This window comes from Hemicordylus capensis, chromosome 9, assembly GCF_027244095.1.
Source record: "Hemicordylus capensis ecotype Gifberg chromosome 9, rHemCap1.1.pri, whole genome shotgun sequence".
NCBI lineage: Eukaryota > Metazoa > Chordata > Lepidosauria > Squamata > Cordylidae > Hemicordylus > Hemicordylus capensis.
Genome location: NC_069665.1, coordinates 28076487 through 28098401, shown reverse-complemented (window position 1 = coordinate 28098401; position 21915 = coordinate 28076487). Strand labels below are relative to the sequence as shown.

Sequence of the window (21915 nt, the reverse complement as noted above, 5' to 3'; positions counted from 1 at the left end):
CATCACCATCCAGATGATTCTAAGCAGGACATGACGAAGACTTTAATAAGTCACCTGCCCCTCAAGTTTTGGCCTCGAGTGCAGTTGGAAGATCAGCATCCAGCCCTCTTCTGCTTCACACCTGGCCACCCCATGAAGTAGCCCAACAGATGGCAGAGAGAGAGAGAGAGAGGCGGCACGCCAGCCTCAAGGTCCACTGACGGAAGGCAAGTTCTGACACATGGATATTTTTTTTAAAAAGAAAAGAAAGCTCCCTTACCTCTTCTTCAGGATCTTTGCTGCCCAGCGGCTGGTATTTCCTGCTGAAAGGGAGGAAGGAGCCCTTCTGGGACAACCTAGAGAAGAAATCCTTTGCTCCCATCCTGGCTGGCCTGTCGGTGGCAGCAGTCGCAGGAGGACAGCCAGCAGTTTGCTGCTGCTGCTGCTGCTGGTTATTGTTTCCTGGCTCAGAGTCGGATTCCCTTGCAAGCTAGGGAAAGCTGATCCGTGGGTGTTACCTGTGGCCGACAAGGTGACGCCACACCCGCTCTGGCAACAGGTGCCGAGGAGAGGCCAAATTCTTTCCTCAGACCTACGCAGAGCAGCTGACAGTGGTTAGATGCCCCGGCCTTTCCCCTGGCCTGAGAAAAACTCATTTTGTGGCTTTTGCATGGCCTCCCTGGTGGCGGCTGTGCCCACTTAGAGCATGCCGCACCCACGTCTATCAGACTCTTGTCTTTCGCTCCTGTCTCTTCCGCTCCCTCCCAAGGTATCCCAGGTGGACTGCTCAAGGACCCCACTTCTGGAACCCCACCCTGCAGTGACAGGGTGTGAGGCTTGACATGACTTATCACTGGGGGCGGGGGGCATGACCTGTTTGCCAAAGGAGATAAAAGAACAAGTAATCTTTGGACGTAAAAAGTCGGGTTCTCTGTATGGAAGGCCAGCAGGAGATGTGTAGACTGTTTGCTTCTGCTTTAATGATCAACTAGGAGGTCCACCACGCCGTGCCCCCAACGAAGAGGAGGATGTAAAACGAAACGCCATCAAAGGGAGGGTGACAAACGATCCTTCTCCCATTACTCAATTACAGGCTGTGCTACTAAGACAAGCAATTTACAAACAGGATGTGTGCCTGACCCAACAAGAACGGCATCGGATGAAGAAGACCAGGGGTGTCATGTACAAATGAACACTACCTTCGTTACCTAAAACACGTATGTTCCTAATGTTATATTATATACATCTTAATAGATAGGGATTAAGTAGGTATTCATCCAAACACCTTCCCGAATACCAAGTCCAATGATCTGGTTCCCAGATACGTAATACAGAATGGCTGGCCAAGAAGATAAAGCCTCTTTGCAAGTCCCCAAATGTAGTCATACTTTCATGGTCTTGGAGGTCCTTAATTCTTTTAAGACTTGTAGTATAAGACAAAGGCGTTTCAATCCTTGGTCTTTGTCAGCGGCTTCTATTTTTGCACATGCGAAATTATGGGTAGGATCTGTTTATCCCTCTTGAGGAGATATTTTCCAGAGAGATTCTTGTTACTTAGCTCATTGGATGGAAGGCTCTTGCTGATAACTCTTCATGTGAACAAAAGAGTCACCTTTCAAAAGTGGTGATTCTCTTTATGGAGCAGGGGGAGAGCACCCGGCCCTATCCAGCCCCAGCCCAGTATCCCTCCACTGGCTGTTGCTGGTGTCTATCGTATGTTTCTTTTTTAGATTGTGAGCCTTTTGGGGACAGATAGCCATTTTATGTCTTTATTTATATCTATGCAAACAATTTGGGAACTTTTGTTGAAAAGTGGTATATAAATATTCATCGTATTGTATCGTATCATATTGTGTCGTATCGTATTGTATCGGACGTGGGATCTGCTGTTACTGAAACACAAATAACCTGCCAGTCTGCAAGATTCCATCCTTAACTCCTGCATAGATGCCACAAGAGGCTGTGGCTTTCTCTAAACGTCACTGGCTGAAGCCACAGACCAAAGGTCACCAGCTTTCGCCTTTTCACCTTGCCTCAGCCCTCCCCAAAAGAACTTCCCTTTGTCAATGGAAGAGCGATATGCATCTAGGGAGAAAGTCACTATCCGTGACTTTGCGCCATGAGGCCGTGCTGCTGGCATGCAGCAGAACTGGTAGGAATTAGAAATATTCTGAAAGCTTTCTGTGGGAACTTTGCACAGCATCAAGTCGCTCAAGCGTCTCTTTTTTCCTTTGGCAACGGATCTTTATCCTATTTCGCAACCCGCGAGTGGCAGTGGCTGAAGAGGTTGGCTGAACCAACTGTCCGCCACAAAGGACAATAAAAGCAGGCCTGTTGGTATTCTGCTCGTCCATGCAAGCTCGGAACAGTCCCTGAATTCAGCATCTGGAGATTTTCTACTTACATTTGTTTAAAAAGGAAGTTACTAGTCCTTATGGCTGCAAGAGGGTTCTCTAGTGTGTGGGCAAGGGCAGGTGAGAGCTCGAAAGCCGAAATCTATTAAGCTAGGAATAGGTGTTGTTGGGCTCCCAACAGTAGAAAAACAAGCGTTCCTTTGTTGGCATGGCTGGGGTTAGCTGCACTTTGGCTCCTTCCCTCCCTCCTAACTGGCTTGTGCCGAAGACTTCACAGAAAAGGCAGGTTTTGAAGAGAAATTTGAAGAAAGTAAGATGGCAACACATTAGTGTTCTGGGAGGCAGTTTCAGGCAAAAGGGGCAGCAAGGGAGAAAGGGTGATGGGTCTGTAGCTTGGTGGTAGAGCATCTCTTTGGCATGCAGAAGGTCACAGTTCCCATTCCCAAGCAGAGCTGGGAAAGACTCCTGCCTGAAATCTTTGACCAGTTGCTGCCAGCCAGGGTAGGCAATACTGAGCTAGGCAGACTGAGGGCTGGACTCAGTATTAGGTAGATTCCTATATTCCTGTGATGGAGATCTTTTAGGGAAAGAGGTGACCTTTGGAGGCAGTGGTACTGCTGGAGGAGACGCCAGATATGCATTCTTTGGTTTCAGATTTGGGGGTCTCTTTGACCCTTTTCTATTTTTCTAAGAGCGCAGGGGGTCTCTACTTTTAGCAGAGGCTATAAAATACTTGGGAGAGACACTACCCCCCTACTCCATTTGCATTCCAAGTCATCTGAGCATGCACAGACTGAGTTTACGAACAGGACATCACGAGTGTGAGAAGCATCTGCAGACCAGTGGTGTTTCCAGAGTGGGCTGTGCTGACCAAAGTGCTGACCAGCACCTCACTCCAAATGAACGCTTTTGAAACCTGAAAGCAGAAGCAAATAAAGGGGCTAGTCCTCATGGACAATTTATTTCTTTTTACAAGCAGCAAGACGTGATTGCCCACCAGAAACCTGATAACAGTGAAATGTACGTGAAGGAGAAAGGTCAAGCTTAGAAGGCATCTAGATCAAGACAAGAAGACTCTTCCAAATCATGGCTTTATACATTGCGGTGTTTGTGAAGAGTGAAACTGCAGCCCAGTGAATGAACAGCTCTGAAGGCGATCGGGTTAGTTTGGAGTTGCCTTTGTGCCTCTGTGCATTTCCAGTAGGTGTGTCCACATGTCTCTTTGTCGTTATATGACTCAGTTTCCCATCTGGGTGTGAGCTATAGGACAGTTCAGTAGGAAGAGGCTCAGAAGAGAAGGTGAGGAGTCAAATGGGATTCGCAGCCCTGTGGTCAGAAATAAAATAATAATCCAGGAAAGGAAAACTGGAGCTAAGTGAAAGGGTCTCGAGAAGAAACGGAGAAACCAGAAGGCCAGGACCAAGGCCAGTGTTAAAGGTGTCGCTAGGACAAGCCAAGGTAGTGGTACAGAAGTCAAGAGAAGACCCAGATGGGGGGAGGAGACACTGGCCAGGTCATGGGCCATGGGCCACACGGCGGAGGACCTCTCCTTGAGACTTTGCTGGCATTAGCCGGGGTGCTTCTGCTGCTGCTTGACATAACCCACCACGCTGTTGGGGCTGCCTCCTGCAAAACAACACAATAACGGTCTGATTAGGGGGTGGACACAACAAAGGAAGCGAATGAAGAATGTTTCCGTCTTTCCTGTGCTCTGGATGTGATTGCTGAACAAAAGCCCACAGAAATGATGGGTAAGAGGGCCAGGGAATGCCTCGATTTCTCATCCATCAGGGCAAAGGACGGGGCCTGCCTTGCTTCCCCAGACCTGGCCAAGCTCTCTACTTTGTCCCACAGAATGGAAGGGGAACCACTGAGACCCAAGCTAGCTCGCACATAGGAACATAGGAAGCTGCCATATATTGAGTCAGACCATTGGTCTATCTAGCTCAGTATTGTCTTCACAGACTGGCAGCGGCTTCTCCAAGGTTGCAGGCAGAAGTTTCTCTCAGCCCTCTCTTGGAGATGGTGCCAGGGAGGGAACTTGGAACCTTCTGCATGCAAGCATGAAGATTCTCTTCCCAGAGCGGCCCCATCCCCTAAAGGGAGTATAGACAGATAGACAGACAGAAATGGCTCCCTGTCCCCAAAGGGCTCACAATCTAAAAAAGAAATGTAAGATAGACACCAGCAACAGCCACTGGAGGGATGTTGTGCTGGGGATGGAGAGGGCCAGTTGATCTCCTCCTGCTAAATAAAGAGAATCATCACTTTTAAAAGGTGCCTCTTTGCCCAGTTAGCAGGGGTTTTACAATGGCTTGGGTGTGGCTGTTGGAAGGGGATCCACACCACCTCCTGTCTGGGGGCCTGTAACAGAGTTTGTCCAAAGGGTGGGCAGACCAGGACCGGCATAAGCCTTGGCCTTGTTCTCACATGCAACCCTATCATTTGGGTTCCTGACATTTGCTTACTGGGTATTTGTTTGGCTGCTGGGAAAGGACTCCCTGGAAGAGAGTTGCATCTCTGATGGCCTGTCCACACATGCCAGCCACCCCTTGGTGCTGCAGTTGTGAAGTGATTGTCCCGTGTGTGGACCTGCCCCTAGTCGGTTTCCAGGGCAGCAGGGATGGGGTTGCACATCAGTGACATGCAGCCAAGATGGAATTCACCATGGCCCAAGTTTCCAGGCTGGTATCTTACCATAAGAGTCCTTGTAATATTTAGGCCTTAGGTTCCGCCCATCTGGGGAGAAAAGAATAAGAATAAGAATAAGAATAAGAATAAGAATAAGAATAATAAGAATAAATCATCCGTCTGAACAAAAGCTAGCTCAGGTTGATCATACTTTTAAAGGGCAATCTTGCATCCTTTCCGAAGAATCTTATTGCTGTGCAATTCCTCAGAATCAGGGTGGCGGCCAAACTGAGCCTAATAACAAGGACCTCATCTGCTCTATACCAGGGTTTCTTAACCTCGGGCCCCCAGATGTTGTTGGACTACAACTCCCAGAATCCCCAGCCACAAAGGCCATGTCTGGGGATTCTGGAAGTTGTAGACCAACAACATCTGGGGGCCCAAGGTCAAGAAACCCTGCTCAATACTCTCCGGAATGCTTACAGTGACACCTAGTGGCTGGAAGAAGAATGCAGGGTGCATAACCGCCCAGGGGATTTATTTTTTTATTTTTGGATGGGGCAGCGTATAAATGTACTAAATAAATAATAAACAAGATAATATGCATTCAAAACCCGTGAAACAAGGATAACCAACCAAGGTCCGCACTACCTGATCCATGACTCTTTTCTCCCACTTCTTAAAAGTGGCCTAGAATGGATGCAAGAAATGCTGCAAGGAGCCACAAGTTCTAATCTGAACTGGGCCGTGCTGCTAATATTATTGGCTGGCAAGATGAGCAGCCTAGCACGAGGCCCATTCACACGTTATGTTCAACACTCGTATGCCGGCTGTACAGTGCACACAGGTACATATCTGAGCACAGGTGCAGTCTTTCACACAGGTTATGCTGAACGCAGGTACAGAAGCACACTTCCTAGCTGTCCCATGAAGGGCCAGTGTCCAGGTTGACTTTTAAAACAAACGCAGGTACAGGCATTCACACAAACACGTGTACGAGTGTACAGACACCTGTACACTTGTACAACATAATGTCTGAATCGGGCTACGGATGGTGCTAGTTCCCCCCACACTGCTGCACACTTCTGCCCTATTGACCACGCGGGACCTTGGGAACAGAGATAGTAAGCAAGGGTCCTCATGGTTCCCCCACTTTTCTTGCCGCTGCTCTGGCTTCTGATTGGTAGACCCCCTTCCTCGTCAGGCCTCCCCCTCCTCTTTGCAACTTGCTTGCTGCATTTGACTCTTCCTTGTTCTGCAGTGCTCTCACACCATGAAGAGATAGAAAGTACAGGGGCACAGGCTTTCCTATCCAAGTATGTAACTTCCTTCATTAACCTTGACCAGTATTTGGACCTTCAGTGTCTGTCTCCAGAGACTGGCAATGGGCTCGGTTCTTCTCACCCACACTGGCTCTTTAAAAACTGGGACCAGCCTTTTTTTTTAAATTTCCAACCCCATCGGTCCTATTCCCAGACCCTCCTGTGTCACTTCCAGAAGACGAAAAAGGAAAGATTGCTGGCGCTGGCCTCAGCTTACAGAGGGGTGCGGACGTACCGGGATTCCCACGCAGCTTGATGCACTGGCCCCTGTTGGGGATCCCCTCGGCGGCATTCCCGGGGTTAATGATGTGGCATTCGTAGCCCGTCGGACAGTGCAAAGGTTCGTCTCCATCTTCAGTGGTGCTACACGCCTCGGCTAGGAAGACAAACACTGTGCTGGGACTCCGTTGGGACCCCCATGGTTGGGTTGGAAGGGCCAGCCCAAGATCTGAGCCTGCCCCCAGGAGGAGACCTTAGAGCCCCCCCCCCATACCTTGTAAAACTTCCTCCGGTCCATCGAGTAACCAGCCATTTCCACCCAGCCAACGTGGCTTGGGCTGCACCAACCAATCTAAAACTAAAGACACGACAGGGTTCTGAAGGATGCGCAGGTGCCAAAGAGACCACCAGTGTAATAACGACAAGCATGCCAGGGTGCTTTCCAGACTAGCTGCTCATCAGCAGCAAAATGCCTCCATCTGGGCAAGTCGCATTCGGGACGGAAACAGCAGGGGGAGCCGTCCCGCGGAAACTAACAACCCAACAAGACAGCAGCGTTCCCATGCCGGATGTACGACGCCGTAGCTCCATTTCGCAGCAATTAAATTTGAAACAGGGCATTGGAAATGTGAACAGCACCTTGCTGTCCACATAGAGTCTGCAGTGTCAGGACGCAGGGAGTGTGGAAGCACACTTCCGGGATGCGTCCTGACCCCGTTGCAGGGTCTCGTCTGGAAAGCACCCAGGTTGCATTGGAACATAGGACGCTGCCATATACTGAGTCAGACCCTTGCTCCATCTAGCCCAGCATTGTCTACACAGACTGGCAGCGGCTTCTCCAGAGTCAGGATGTCAACTGAATGTGGACCAACAGATGGGCCCTCTAGAGCAGGGGGTTCCCAAGCTTCCGTCATCATCCTCAGCCACAATGGCTGAATGGTCCAACGACAAGCTTGGGACGCTCTGCTCCAGTGTGCCGTAGTCCATAAGCTGCCGTACCTGGAGGTGGTGGCACAGACTCCAAACAGGCATAGATGCACCCATTGTAGCAGCAACGCTTGTGTCTCTCGCACTCGGAGTCTGAGCGGCAGCTGGGCACCTCGCAGGCTCGGTCCGGCAAGGTCTGTGGCGGAGGCGGGCAGCGGTCGTTCTTCTGGTAGGGTGAGCCATGAGAGTGGAGGGGGTACTCGTAGTCCTTGGAGGAATGAAACAGAGGACAACGATTTCCATCCTTGCATTGCTCAGTAAAATCAGGTAGAAAACACTGTTTTGTTTTCCCTTCCCACCCCTGCAAAAAAAAAAACCCCACAAAAACAAACCCATCATAAATCCCAACTATGTTTGGATAGCGTAGTGTAGTGGTTAGATTGCTGGACTAGGACCGGGAAGACCCGAGTTCGAATCCCCATTCAGCCATAAAACTCACTGGGTGGCTCTGGGCCGGTCATGTATCTCTCAGCCTAACCTACCTCACAAGGGGGTTGTGAGGATAAAAATAAGCATGTACTCTGCTCGGAGCTCCTCAGAGGAAGAGCGGGATATAAATGTAATAAATAAATAAATAAATAAATAAATAAATAAAATGGAATATCCTTAAATTAGGACTACAACTGCCATCACCCCCAGCCACAACGGTCTCCCACTAGGGATGATGGGAGTTGTAGTTTGGCAACATCTGGGGACCCGAGGTTAAGAGCCACTGTCTTAAATGTCGCAAGCAAATGTGGTTCCTCTCCACATTTGTTCCAGATCTCAGAATCCAGTATGGGTTGCCTACAATACCGAGATAGTCCAGCAGATGGGGGTCAGTTGGTAACGCGAGAGCTTTTGCTGGTTTTACCTTTTGAGGATGATTTATTCGGATGACATGTGTTCAGATAAGCTGCTGACGCTGTTGATCTCCAGGGTTTGGCAACCTTGAATCTCTGAATTAGAACTGCATCTTGTCCGTATAGACATGCAAATGCGCACACAGGAACAGCAAAGTCCCATACAAGGCACATTTCACACACTGCTGGGGTCTCTTTGGAATTCTCGAGCCCCAATTATAGACTCACGGTGACAACTTTATTAAAAGAGCAATTTCTCCCTTTGGTGGTTAAGCCACTGGAGGGCAGACTGTTGCAGAACAAATGAAGAGCCTTCAGCAGTGTATTAGAAATGATGACGGGGAGGAAGTATAAGAGATTCCCCATAGCAGATGGAGCCGTTGTGGGAAGAACATCTAGGTTCCAAGTCCCCTCCCTGGCAGCATCTCCAAGATAGGGCTGAGAGAGACTCCTGTCTGCAGCCTTGGAGAAGCTGCTGCCAGTCTGGGTAGACAGTACTGAGCTAGGTGGACCAAGGGTCTGACTCAGTATATGGCAGCTTCCTATGTTCCTATGAGTGACCCTTGATATGAAGCTAGAGTCCTATTCACACATTATGTTGAACACCCAGTCTATGCACAGTGCATGCATGTACAGATCTGTTTTTCACACATTGTATTTAAAGCATGTACAACATTCCATGCTCTTATCTGTACCCTGCACTGAGGACGTTCACTTTTAAAACAAACCCGTATCCAGCCATTCACTGTACACACATACACAGGTGCCTGAACGCATGTGTAAATATGTGCAGACACCTGTATGATTGCATTTAGGATCACAGGAACCTAGGAAGCTGCCATATACTGAGTCAGACCATAAGTGCATCTCACTCAGTATTGTCTACACAGACTGGCAGCAGCTTCTCCAAGGTTACAGGCAGGAGTCTCTCTCAGCCCACTTTTGGAGATGCCAGGGAGGGAACTTGACACCTTCTGCACACAAGGATGCAGACGCTCTTCCCAGAGCAGCCCCCTCCCCGAAGGGAAAGGAATATATATGAATTACTCACACATGTAGTCTCCCATTCAAATGCAAACCAGGGTGGACCCTGCTTAGCAACAGGGACAAGCCATGCTTGCTACATCAAGACCACCTCTCCTCCCATAATTCCATTGCAATGTCTACATAGAGCTTAGGCGTGTCAGAGGTGCACCTAGGTAATTTTGGAGCCTGGACCTAGAGGCCTTTGGAGACCCCCCCACTACACACACACACACACACACACACACACACACACACACACACACACACACCGTGACACACACCATATTTTTTAACACGTGGGTTTTTGAGGGCACAAACAGCAACTGAACTCATAAGAATGTAAGAACAGAAAACAGGTGTATGCACGCAGACCTGCATGAGCAGAAAGATTTCAACAGGCAACTGAACCTATTCCCATCCCGCACATTTCTTTCCCCACGCCCTCTTCTGTCTCTAAAACACCTGGTGCAGGTCACAATCGCACTTGGCTGCCCAGCACAGTGCAGGCCAGTGGTGTGGTGAGCACACCACCTAGGACAGACTGAAGAGGATTTGGGGGCCCCTGGGGGGGTGGGGTGTGGAGGCCCTGGATTTCGGCTCCAGGGGTCAGAGGAGTGTTGCAAACATGCCCTGTTCTTCACCTGTCCAATGTTAGAGGGTATCGTATAGAGTCTCTTTCCCTCCTTTTCAGCCTTGGGGTCATGCTGTTAAGAAGCTCAAAGACACATGCACACTCACACCCCGTGCTCCCTCCCTCCTGGGCTTTCAGATTTGGCTCTCTGCATTGCTTGGATGCCTTTCCAGTTTCCCAAATCCTGGCAAGCCTGAGCACTTCTCTGCATGCCTTGTTTAAAACCGGAGCATTCCTGCACCCCTCGGAGTCTCCCAGCAGCATTTCAATAGCAGCGTCAGCATGAAAACCATCCGTCGGCTCATTAAAGGGTTAGGCAGAGGAGTGTGGAAAGCCGAATCCAGTCCATACGACAGATAACCAAAACACCCTCTGTTTCCCAGAGCCAGTAAAGTGTAAGAATACAATAATTGCCTTTTTGGATTAAAGCAAGGTTAATCTAATGTGATTTTTGACTTCGGCAGTCCAAAATTTGGCAGTCCAAAATTTGGCCAGATGTCTCTGGATATAGCCTTCCGACTCTTGTTCATCCCCTGCCCCTAGTATTCACTTGTAGGTATACTACCTCTGTACATGGAGGTTTTGCTATCAGGACGACTAGCCATCAATCAACCAATCTGACCAAAAATCCATCAAAACATAACATCCTGTGGGAGTAAAGTATGCTGCTCAGAAGAATATTAAATAGCCCTTACAGGTTTTTTCCTCCTTCAAAACAATCTTGGGCAGGATTCGGATGAAATTAGTCATGCCTAAGCACCACTGAAATCGAGAAAACAAGTAAGTCATGACTGACTTGTCTCATTAATATGAGCAGGACTTAGTCATGACTAAGAGGAATTCTGCCCTTTGTCTCCAAAGGTAATCTAGCTTCCTTATGGACATAATTCCTTACAGGAGGGGCACACCAATGCTTTATATTTCTCTCCTCTGTCTAAGAAGCCTGTCGTCATGCTGTCGATTCTGAATGCAAGTGTAAACCACGAGCCACTGATTGTGCACAGACTAAGAGCCTGTGGAAACAGGGACCACAACTGGAGTTAATTCCGTTGCCTTGATGTTACATCAGCCAAGAATGTCACACTCAGATTGTACTGAGCACTAGTAAACCAAACTGTGAAAATTTCCCTATTTTTCTTGGAAAGGGGAAGGTGATGGGTGAATTGGAATTCCTTCTTGGAAAAGCAATGTTATGGGCATTTCCCATACGACTTGTTGGACATCCAGATCCAGATGGCATCAACCTTTTGCAACAGTAACCCTAATGATCACTAGGGGGATTGGGAGAAGAGATAGATATGGTCCCCTTCTCTTTCCTGTTTATCTCTGCCTCTGTGACCGACCCCTTTATAGATAGAATATACTAGAGTGACTTTCTTCTACTCCTCCTCCTCCTCCTCCTCCCCAGAATGCTTCAAGCACTCTCTCTGAGCACCATGCTTCTAAAGGTCTTTCTCTAACCACCATGTAGCCGCCAGTGGTTAGATATAGGTCTTACCTATCATCATGGACTTCTGAATAAAGTCGATTAGTTTAACCTTAGATGAATCTCCATGCTTATCATTCACAAACTGTTGCCCCTGAGACTCTGTTAACTTCTACTGCAATGGGAGTGAGTTAGCTCCTGAAATACTCTGCTATAGAAGTAATTACCCCCCAGCATGTCTCACCTTTGTTCTGGTGTGAGCCAGAGGGGTGTTCCCCTGCTCGCTGAGCAAAAAGGCACCTTTTACAAGTGATGGTTATCTTTATTTCGCAGGGGGAGAGCAACTGGCCCTATCCGTCCCCAGCACAGGACCTCCAGTGGTGGTGGTTGGTGTTTGTCTTATGTTTCTTTTTTAGATTGTGAGCCCTTTGGGGACAGGGGGGGCATTTTATTGATTTATTTAAATCTATATAAACTGCTTTGGGAACTTTTGTTGAGAAGCGGTATATAAACATCAAAAGCATACCTGCTGCCAAGTCAGTTGCTGGTATGTTTCCCATAACAGACCAGAGGGGATTCAAACCGGCAACCTCTGGCTTGCTAGTCAAGTCATCTCCCCACTGCACCATTTGGTGGCCCCCCAACTGGTGGCCCCCCCGATAACCTGCCTCTGGAGGTGGCTGCCTTACCTCACCCCATGAAAGGACCTCTCGTCCATCTCCAGCTCAATGTACCTTCCACTAGGGCTGCCTTTTGCGGGGCCCAGGGCATGGGGCCCAGGGCACGGATAGTTTGCAGGGGGCTATGATGGATGCACCAGCTTCCAGGGCAGTATATATCTGGATGCCAAATAAGAGGGCCATTCAGCAGACAAGAACCCTGCCTGGGAACTTGCTGGCCGCACCTGGCTGTTGGAAACTGGATGCCAAACCAGTTAGATTTCTGGCATGTTCAAGGAAAACTTATGGTCTGTTAAAAGGTTTTGTGGTGGAGACAGCAGAGAAGAAATATGGGCACACGGGGCCCAAACCACCAGGAAACCATCTCACACACAACCTGTTGAAATGCACACCCCAGCCATCCCATCAGGGTTTGTGCAGCAGAACGTCCCGGTGAGTTAAGCCTCCGGAGTTAGAGATCTGCCTGTCTGCCTCTCTGCCAACTTTAATGACACCCCAAATCCTCTGCAGGAAGCAGGTGCTTCACTTTGCCTCCAGGAGGCCTGTCTCGTCACACAGGCCCTAATCATCAAAAGCATACCTGCCAACTCAGTAGCACTTGGATTGCATGTTAGTAACAACAACAACATTTTCACAAGTGGCAGGTTTCTCCAAGTGGGCACTCAGCCCGCTTGGCAGGTATTATCTGAATATTTGCATAGCTTCTGTTTCACTTATGTTATCCCTTTGGGGCTGAGATCACACACACACACTCACACACACAGAGCAACGCAGGCCATATTTCTATTTTTTTTAATCTTTGCTGATGCATAGTAGAAATAGTGCCAACGAACAATGTGTCCTTCCTGATTTATTTGTGGATCTTTATTTATTCTAACATGGAGACAAAGGGTTTATATACCCTTCTAGAAAACATCTGGCCGTACACTTCAGGTTTATTGCAAGTACTTTTCTTCTGAAAGCCCTATCTCATGTTTCAACTTGTCTGAGTTTGCCCCATAGTTTCTCTCCCATATTTAATATGTACCAGCCATCTGGCCTCCCAGTTTATCTCATGCTCAATTATCATAGATAATTTTGGAGGGAGCAGTTGGAACTATCTTCCTTTCTGATGTTATGTTAGGAGGGCTAATACTGTGTTCTGCCACTAGGTGTCACTGTTGGCCATATATGCCTTTTGCTATGACAGCTAAATCTGTGCTCAATGATGCTGTGTTTTGAACGATGCAGCAACAAAACCACTCCTGTGTTTCCATTCAGATGAATGCAAGATACAGCGTAAAGCCTTCAGTGGTGTGTAACTGGGAGTGGGGAGCTTAGGCGGTTCTCTTTGGTATGAGAATAGCGGTGTCACAAAGGTACCCTGTTTTCATCCATGAAATTTTGGAGTTATGCAAATCTAGTTTTGTTGCTGCCTATAAACCGGCACCCTTTTCATCCTGCAAACCATCCCTTTAACACTTTCCTTTTCAAAGGAGAACTATCTCTCAATGGCCCTTTGCTTACACTCTGCTCTAATAATCCTAGATGGCTCTTGGCCTGCTCACAATAATCGGAAATTTGCTTTCAAGGAAATGGTAATAAAAGGTTTCAACCTCAAACAATAATTGGGGCCTTAATGAAGTTTCACCTGCCCAAGAAAGCAGATTTCCTCTCTTGGGAGATGGTCTCCTCCCAATGCCACTGGATTCCAGGAAAATTCCTACAGAACACACACACACACACACACACACACACACACACACACACACAGTGCACAACTAAGTGATCCTTAGAGGGCAGGAGTCTAAATACACACAGGGACTTCTTGTCAATTTTCTGCACCAACAATGGTTCTCAAACCTCTTCTCTGCATTTATATTGGATATCCAAGAACAGCAGCACTTACTGCACTCCCTCTAACAGCAATATTTTGCTTAATAATTCCCCAGAAAAGTCCAGTGCATAATATTTAGATGAGGGGGTACTCAAACAAGCACAAATTTTCTGCAGACTATCTCTAGGGGCCATCTAGGTCTAGGACCATTCAGACCCCTAAGGAGATTATACAGGTTCAACCACTCACACAGGCTTCTCTGCAAAACTGAACTGTTTACCAGTACTCTTACATGGCCTTTCTCCTTCTGAGGCCATCTAGGTCTGTCACTTGCTAGCACACAGCGACCATTGTAGCGGGGGATGATGGGAGTTGTAGCCCAACAACATCTAGTTGTCGGAAGCACCTTCTGCTTTCCTTGGAGGGAAGGTGTTTTTTAGCTAAGTAAAGTAAGTAAAGTGTGCTGTTGAGTCGGTGTTGACTCCTGGCGAGCACAGAGCCCTGTGGTTTTAATTTGGTAGAATACAGGAGGGGTTTACCATTGCCTCCTCCCGTGCAGTATGAGATGATGCCTTTCAGCATCTTCCTATATTGCTGCTGCCCAATATAGGTGTTTCCTATAGTCTGGGAAACATACCAGCAGGGATTCGAACCGGCAACTTCTGGCTTGATAATCAAGTCATTTCCTCACTGCGCCATTAGGTGGCTTTTTAGCCAAGTACATTTCAGTTATTCAAAGGAATTTACTTACATTATCTCTGTAATTCTTATAGCAGCCCTACGAAAAGCTTGGTCAGTTTTATCCCCAGATGGAAAGCAAGACTTGGCTTGCTTTCAGCCATCTAGTGAGCTCCTGCTGAAGCAAGATTTGAACCATGCACTCCTTGGGTCAGAAGACCTGCAGATTAGGGGGCTTTAACTTGCCCCCACCACAATCCTGGTTCCCCTACGCCTGCCCTTTAAGTTAGAGGGCCCCTCTAACTGAGCAACGAGGCACCTTTTTAAAGTGGTGATTCTCTTTATTGAGCAGGGGGAGAGCTAGTGGCCCTATCCGTCCCCAGCACAGCATCCCTCCAGTGGCGGTTGCTGGCGTCTATCTCATGTTTCTTTTTTAGATTATGAGCCCTTTGGGGACACGGTAGCCCTTTTATTTATTTATTTATATCTATGTGAACTGCTTTGGGAACTTACGTTGCAATTTCTGTTCTGTTGCATTTGTATTAAGTTAGCAAAATTAACCAGCCAGGGCCAACTAGCATGTATTTAATGTTAATGTGCAACTTGGCCCTTTGAGATGTAGTTTCAGAGTCCCTAGGATGGTTGCTGAAGAATCCTTTGGGGACAGGGAAGCATCTTATTCCTTTTTCTATGTAAACCGCTTTGATAACCTTCTCGTTGTTGGAAAGCAGTATATTATTAATTATTCTTATTATTAATGTTTAATCATACCCGCATTCACCCCAATAGAAGATGGCCCTGAATTCAAGACGATCCTCTTAAAAACAGAGATTAAATTCTGATTATACTTAAAAGGAATCGTACTCCAATTTTAAGACGACCCCCCGCAATTTCTAACATCAAGGAACATGGGAAAAAACTAGTTTTCGATTTAGGTAAATATAATATCCTAAGAAACAGATACTCACATCATATTTCTCAGTCAGCTTCAGGTGTGGCGAGCGTTTCCAGAGTTTCTTTGCGAAGCCCAACTGCAAGGACAGGAGCAGCGAGAGGTACAAGGCAGCTGCCCAGATCTTTGTGCAGAATTGCTCTCTGCCACACATTTCTAACGGCTGCCTCTATGAAGCACGGAAACCCGAAAATGAGAGCGCCCCAGTTCAAGCCCGGAGGACCAGATCCGCTCCAGAGTTCTCCCAAGGAAAAAGAGAAAAGGGAACCGGCAGCTGTGTCCAAAAAGTACCGTTTCCCCACCCACCAAATCACCAGAAATGATCATAAAACGAAGGTGGTCTGGATGGGCTGGAAAATCCCTGAGTCTCTGCAGGCGCTGCTCTTGCTGGAGAAGTTTCTTCCTCCAAGTTGGATCAGGTCCTCTGATCTCGCAGCTGCTCGGAGCCTGGGTGCCCCCACCCCTCTGGAAAGATAGATGGAAAGATTATTTTTAGACCTTTGTTTCAACATCTGGCACTCCTCGAGAGAGAGAGGCCCATTCAAAGCCAGAGAGAGAGGATCAGATGACAGTTGCTGTTAGCGGGGAAGCAAAAATAAAGGTCTTGGAGGAATGGGCAGGGCAAGCTGGAGGGACAGGCTCTTCCCCGCTCCCCAAGGCAGGATTTCTTGCTTCCACAGCTGTTGTGTGCATCCCCCAGGAGGCCCCGACTACATCCAATGCACTTATGAACAGAAGGAGCTGGAACAGGCGAAAGACCTGTTTAATCCAAGTGACCAGCCACATGCCTCGGGGAACCCCAAAAGAGAGTAGGACGGCAGCAGCTCCCCACCATCCGTGTCCTCAGCATCTGGTGTACTGCCTCCAAAGCTGGAGGCTCCATTTATCTCTTGTGACTATTCCCAGAGCTCTCCTTTAGAACTACCCCCCCTCCATCCATGCGTCTAATCTCCTTGAAAAGCCAACTAAGCCGGTGGCCTTCTGCAGATCCGGTGGGAGTGAGTTCCACACATCAGTGCTGTGCTGGGTGAAGAAGATCTTCCTTTAGTCTTCCCTCCAGCTCCTGCCAAATAGTTTCACTGAGTGACTCTGATTTCTATTGTTATGAACAGTGGCAACAAAAATGTATCTATCTACCCATCATTAGTTTAACCAAGAAGGGAATATTCCCTGCCCAAAGGAACCTATATTAACAGCAGGGAAATGAATGTGTACAGTCTGGTATTTTATTTTATTTTATTTTATTTTATTTTATTTTATTTTATTTATCTGTTACATTTATAGACCGCCCAGTCCAAAGGCTCTGGGCGGTGTACAACAAATGTTAAAGGACATAAAAACAGACACCATTTAAAATACATTGCTTAAAACAATATAAAAACCATTTAAAACCAATTAAACACCCCAAAACAATTTAAAAACCTTGGAAGGCCAGGCCAAACAAATGTCTTTAGGGCTCTCTTAAATGCCAACAGCGAGCCTAAACTGCGGATATCTGCCAGGAGTGCATTCCATAGGCTAGGAGCATCTACAGAGAAGGCCCAGTTCTGAGTTGCCAGCAGACGTAACTGGAGACGGACCTATCCAGATGACCTCAGCATGTGATGGGGATCATACAGAAGAAGGCGCTCTCTAAGGTGTGGAGAATGCTTTCAAGGGACAGAGTTAAATTTCCAAAAAAGAAAAGATAAGAAGAGGCCTCTGACTTTCATCAGGTTCCTGCCACCTGTTCTACTCCACAGTTCAGCTTGAACTGCTCAGTGGTGAGGAAAAAGCACTCTGTGCATGTTCAGATGTTCTTGTCTTATCACACATGGCTACTTTGAATCTGTTCCTTTAAAGAAAATGCAGGGCCAAAGATGGAAGAAATGGTGCTAAATGAGTATAGTTAAAAGAGGTAGGAGAGGTATCTTGCCGGCAAAAGACATTTCAGTTTAGCCAGAAAAAAGAAAAAAGAAAGAAAGCACCTCAGGTTTAGCAAAATGTAACTGGCTTATCTTGCAAAGCAACCTGGGACTTTGCAAGGGGCTTTGATCAGGCAGCTCAGGTCAAGCAACTGATTCTAACCAGCTCTGTACAATACTTTGCTTTGATCAGGCCAGCTCAGCTCTTGCAAAGGGAAGCTTAACCAATTGCGTTATCACAACAAAAAGTGACATTGACCGGAACAAATGTAAAGATTTAGAAACAGGAGAACTGGCTATTTAAAAACAACAACAAGACATCTCTGATCCAAAGTGGATATTTTGACAGGTCTGCATTTCTTTGGCTGCAGAGACTCCACACCTTTGAAACAAACAAACAAAAAGTAATTCCGCCATCACAATCAATCCCCATTTCAATTTAGATTAAACAAGTCAATACAGAAAGTGGGGAAGCAAAACAAGGGCAATAAAAAGAATGGGGAGCTCGGCTGTCTTTTTTATTGATTCGGATAACAATGCCTTCAGAATGGCACTAACCTTGTTGAGCCTGGAATAATTGGATTGTTTGTCTTCCTTCTCAAACAGTAGAAGGCCCCCACACTTCTGTTTTTCCCCTCTGTATCACTTGTATTGAAGAATTTTCTAATTTACACTTAAACAGCCTGCCATCCCCAAATGTCATGCAAAAATAGGGATGCACAGATTTTCCCCATTCCTTTAGAGTTTCAGATGCCTGCTCTGTGCTGCATTCCAACCCTCCCAGATTCTGCTTCACTAGGATAATATCTAAAATTCATCAGTAGTGTAGTTGCAAATTCAGGTGTGCAGGCGCTCCCCACAACAGCCTCCATAGCCACACCCAACCGACAGCCGCACCCCATGGCCATGACTACCCCAAAGGCCCCACCCCCACAGCCACACACCCCACAGTCAGATGCAGTAATGGGGGGGGGGTCTGTGACAAGTCGAGGATATACAAACCCACACCCACTTATCTGTGAGTAAGGCCCATTGAATTCAGTGGGACTTACTTCAGTGGGCGATTCTCTTATATTTAGGAGGAGGAGAGCAACTGGCCCAATTCAGCCCCAGCACAGCTTCCCTATGGGTACTGTGGCTGGTGCTGACTTTATGTTTTGTTTTGGATTGTGAGCCCTTTTGGGACAGAGCACCATGATCTTTTTGTTGTTCTTCATCTGTGTAAACCACTGTGTGACCTTCTGTTGAGAAGCTGTTCTCCTCCTCCCCCTTCTCTTTCTCCTCCTCCTCTTCCTCCTCTGCCTCCTTCTTTCTCCATCTCCTCCTCCTTCTCCTCCTCTTTCTCCTTCTCCTCCTCCTTTCACCTCCTTCTCTTTCTCCTCCTCTGCCTCCTTCTTTCTCCTCCTCCTCCTCCTCTTTCAGCTCCTTCTCTTTCTCCTCCTCCTCATTCTCCCCCTTCCCTCTCCATCTCCTCTGGATCTCAAGCCCTCTGACCTTTCTGTGTGTCATGGACCAGGGCTTGAAAAGCCTCTCAAAAGCCAGTGAGGATCTTGCAAAGGGTCAAGCCCAGTGCTTGGCCTCTTTGTGACTGCCCTGCCCAGGCAGTCCCATGACTCCATCTTTCCTACGCCTTCTTCCCTGTTGCTCCTGGGATTTAGCAAATGTGCCACCATCCCGGTGACCAGATTGGTCTCCTCCCCTCTGATCCTGCCCCCACAGGTGCGCCGGTGGGCCGCAGCCTCAGGCCTCCAGTTGCCTCGCATTTCAAATAATAAATAATAAAAATAAAGAAATTAAGTACTTACTCCCCAATAGACGTGTATGGGATTGCAGTCATGTCTGCTGAGCAATCCAATGTGTGTTTACTCAAGTTCCACTGACGTGAATGAGATTTAATCCTAGGATGTGTTCTTAGGACTGTATCCTTTACTGATTAATCTATCGGTGAGACAGATTAGCTACAATACTATTTACTTGGGGATAAATGCAAGGGCCTAGTCCTCACTAAGGGAGCAATCCTACCTCCGGACTGTATCCCTTCAGACTACAGGCTGGGGCTCACATAAGTGAATGATCCTTCAAACACAAAACAGAAAAGTAGCATATCAGAAGATCCTCATGCAGTCTTCTTCATTCAGATGCTCATCCTCTATGTCTAAGAGATCTTTAAAATGTGATGGATTTCAGTCTGGTAAGCCTCTCACTTCTGAATGTGTAGTATGTGTAGTAGGGTAGGGTATGTGTAGAATGTGTAGTAGGGTTGGACTCTAAACCTTACAGTGCTCTTTTGTTTTAAAAACTTATTTATGTAGTTGTAAGTTGCATGCATTAAGCCAGATGGGTCTTATTAAGAAAGTATGCTCATAAACCCAGAAAGTGCCTGGGTAGTTAAATTAGCATGGCGATGTTGAAACGTGCAATGAAAGCATTATTGTATTTAGGAGGAACTGTTAAGAGGTTAGGACACAGAGAGAGAAGAAAGAAAGAAAGAAAGAAAGAGGGAAGGAAGGAGGGGAGAAAGAAAAGAAAGGAAAAGAAAGAGGGAGGGAAGGGAAGGAAGGGAAAGGAAGGAACCCAACAGGCGAGATTACTAGATCTGTAGTGTCTAGCTGACACTCTGTTTTGCTGGATAGCAAGTTTCAGAACAGGGAATGAGGAGAGCCAAGCCCTAACCTAGACATTCTTCTTCTAGAAAGTCCCAGCACCATTGCAGTCAGTGCCTTTCCTTTGCCTGTGCATTGACAAAGGGGTGTGCATGCAAATGCCTACATTTATTGGCAGGGGTGGCCCAAGCGACTGCAGCCCCAGAGGCAGAGTGCCAAATGCTGCCTTGCCCCAGACCTCTGGTGGGGACCGGCCCCCATGCAGAACCGACCTCGGCAAGCTTCGAAAGTTGTGCGGGGCGCAAGGAGGAGGGAAGGCCGCCCACTGGCTCCTCTTCTGTCTGCATGCTTCTTTGCAAAGAACGCGAGGAGAGGTGCTCCTTGAGAAGCGTGCCAAGGATCTGCTCTGATGGCGACAGGTATTTTGCTGCCCTGCTGGCATCCTAATCATCTTCCGCCTGAAGTGACCGGCAAATGTCTTCAGCTGTGCAAGACATTTCCTTCACTCATTCCTACTGACCATAGTTCCGCGGCTATTGAAAAGGGCACCAGGACAGGCAATTTTTCGCCTGCCTCCCCTTCCCAGTTGCTTTCACCTCCACGTTTCTTTCCAACATATTATGTACATCAGTGAAGTACATCCTTATTCAAACAAGTAATGACGTAGCTCTTCACCCAGGCATTTTAATGAGATTATTTTTACTGCTGCAGTTCTGTGTTTCACGTATTATTGTTTTATAGAGTTTTAAAAAAAAATTAGATAGAGATTATTTTCATATTCATATTAATAGCTCTACTTTTTGTATTCTAATTGTGTATTTTTTAACTATATGTTGTAAACCACTTTGAGACTATTTTAGTGATCTTAATAAATTGAACAATAAATAAAATAAATAATAAAATAAAATAAATAAATGATAGCTTGCTACTGTACCAATGAGAAAGGTAATGGCTCTCCCATATTCCATATTGGCATGGAGTAAGGGAGTATGGGAAGTCCCATCTTCTAAAAGCTACCATCTTCTAAAAGCTATACAAGCCTTATGCCCAACGGGACAGAAGTATTTCAGGCAGATTTCGGCTGAACAAAGAAACTTAAAGGTAAGAGTGGTTCAACTAACCAATTACCAACGGGGGTGGTGGGGTCTCTCTCACTGGCAATCCTCAAGCAGAGGGTGGACACAGTCATCTGTTTGGGGGTGTTACAGCTTTGGGTTTCCTGCATCGAGTAGAGGGTTGGACTAGGTGACTTTCAAGGACTCGTCCAGCTCTATGATTCTGTAAGCGAATTTTGCAGCCTTGGGATCCCAGCAGTGTTCCCTGTAGCAGGCATTCCTAGACCTCGTTGCCCACAACTCCTATTACTCCCAGTGGCAGTGGCCTTTGGCTGAGGATTATGGGAGCTGTAGTCAACAGATCTAGGAATCCCTGTTACAGAGAACACTGGTCCCCAAATGTTATCGGACTACAACCCCCATCATCCCCTGCCACAATGGTTGGTGGGGCTCAGGGGAGTTGTGATCCAACAACATCTGGAGACCCAAAGTTGGGAACTGCAGCCTTACAGCTTTGATCCTACACAGAGTTAAGTGGCAGCACACCTGAATCTGTTGAGTTCGATGTGGCACTCGGCATCGGACGGAGCGGAGTCCATTCTCCTACTGAAATCCATGGGACTTTAAAGTGCTTAATCTTGTCTGGAATAGGACCCTTGGAATAGGACAACAAGAGAGGATCTCTCTTTTTCTGGGCCGCTGGGATTTCTCAAGCAGTAACTGAATTTTTAAGACCCTCTCTATCTTAATAACCATTCTGCTGAAAGGAAGCAGCTCTGTGTGTGCATTTAAGTGGATTTATGGCTTTGG

General features: G+C 47.2%; 2 protein-coding genes across 4 annotated transcripts in view; both read right to left on the bottom strand.

Moving 5' to 3' along the window:
• The window catches only part of ATP2C2 (ATPase secretory pathway Ca2+ transporting 2), a 41048-nt gene extending 40613 nt beyond the window's left edge, over window positions 1-435 (bottom strand). The window contains exon 1 of the mRNA XM_053270396.1: window positions 260-435. Within this exon, the coding sequence (XP_053126371.1) occupies window positions 260-361 (102 nt within the window). The 5' untranslated portion in view covers window positions 362-435. The remainder of the gene's footprint in view (window positions 1-259) is intronic.
• A 2833-nt stretch (window positions 436-3268) lies between these two features.
• Window positions 3269-16339, bottom strand: WFDC1 (WAP four-disulfide core domain 1). Of its 3 annotated transcripts, XM_053271290.1 has the most exons (7): window positions 16303-16339; window positions 15560-16008; window positions 7505-7700; window positions 6780-6863; window positions 6522-6662; window positions 5031-5072; window positions 3269-3959 (listed from the first exon to the last, which is right to left on the bottom strand). In XM_053271290.1, the coding sequence occupies exons 2-7, from the start codon at window positions 15695-15697 to the stop codon at window positions 3901-3903; spliced, it is 660 nt and encodes a 219-aa protein (XP_053127265.1). In that variant the 5' UTR covers window positions 15698-16008; window positions 16303-16339; the 3' UTR covers window positions 3269-3900. The 3 variants fall into 3 exon arrangements, with proteins under 3 accessions (XP_053127265.1, XP_053127264.1, XP_053127267.1); XM_053271289.1 differs by lacking the exon at window positions 16303-16339 and having other exon boundaries at window positions 15560-16198; XM_053271292.1 differs by lacking the exons at window positions 6780-6863; window positions 16303-16339 and having other exon boundaries at window positions 15560-16203.
• Between the last annotated feature and the right edge of the window lie 5576 nt (window positions 16340-21915).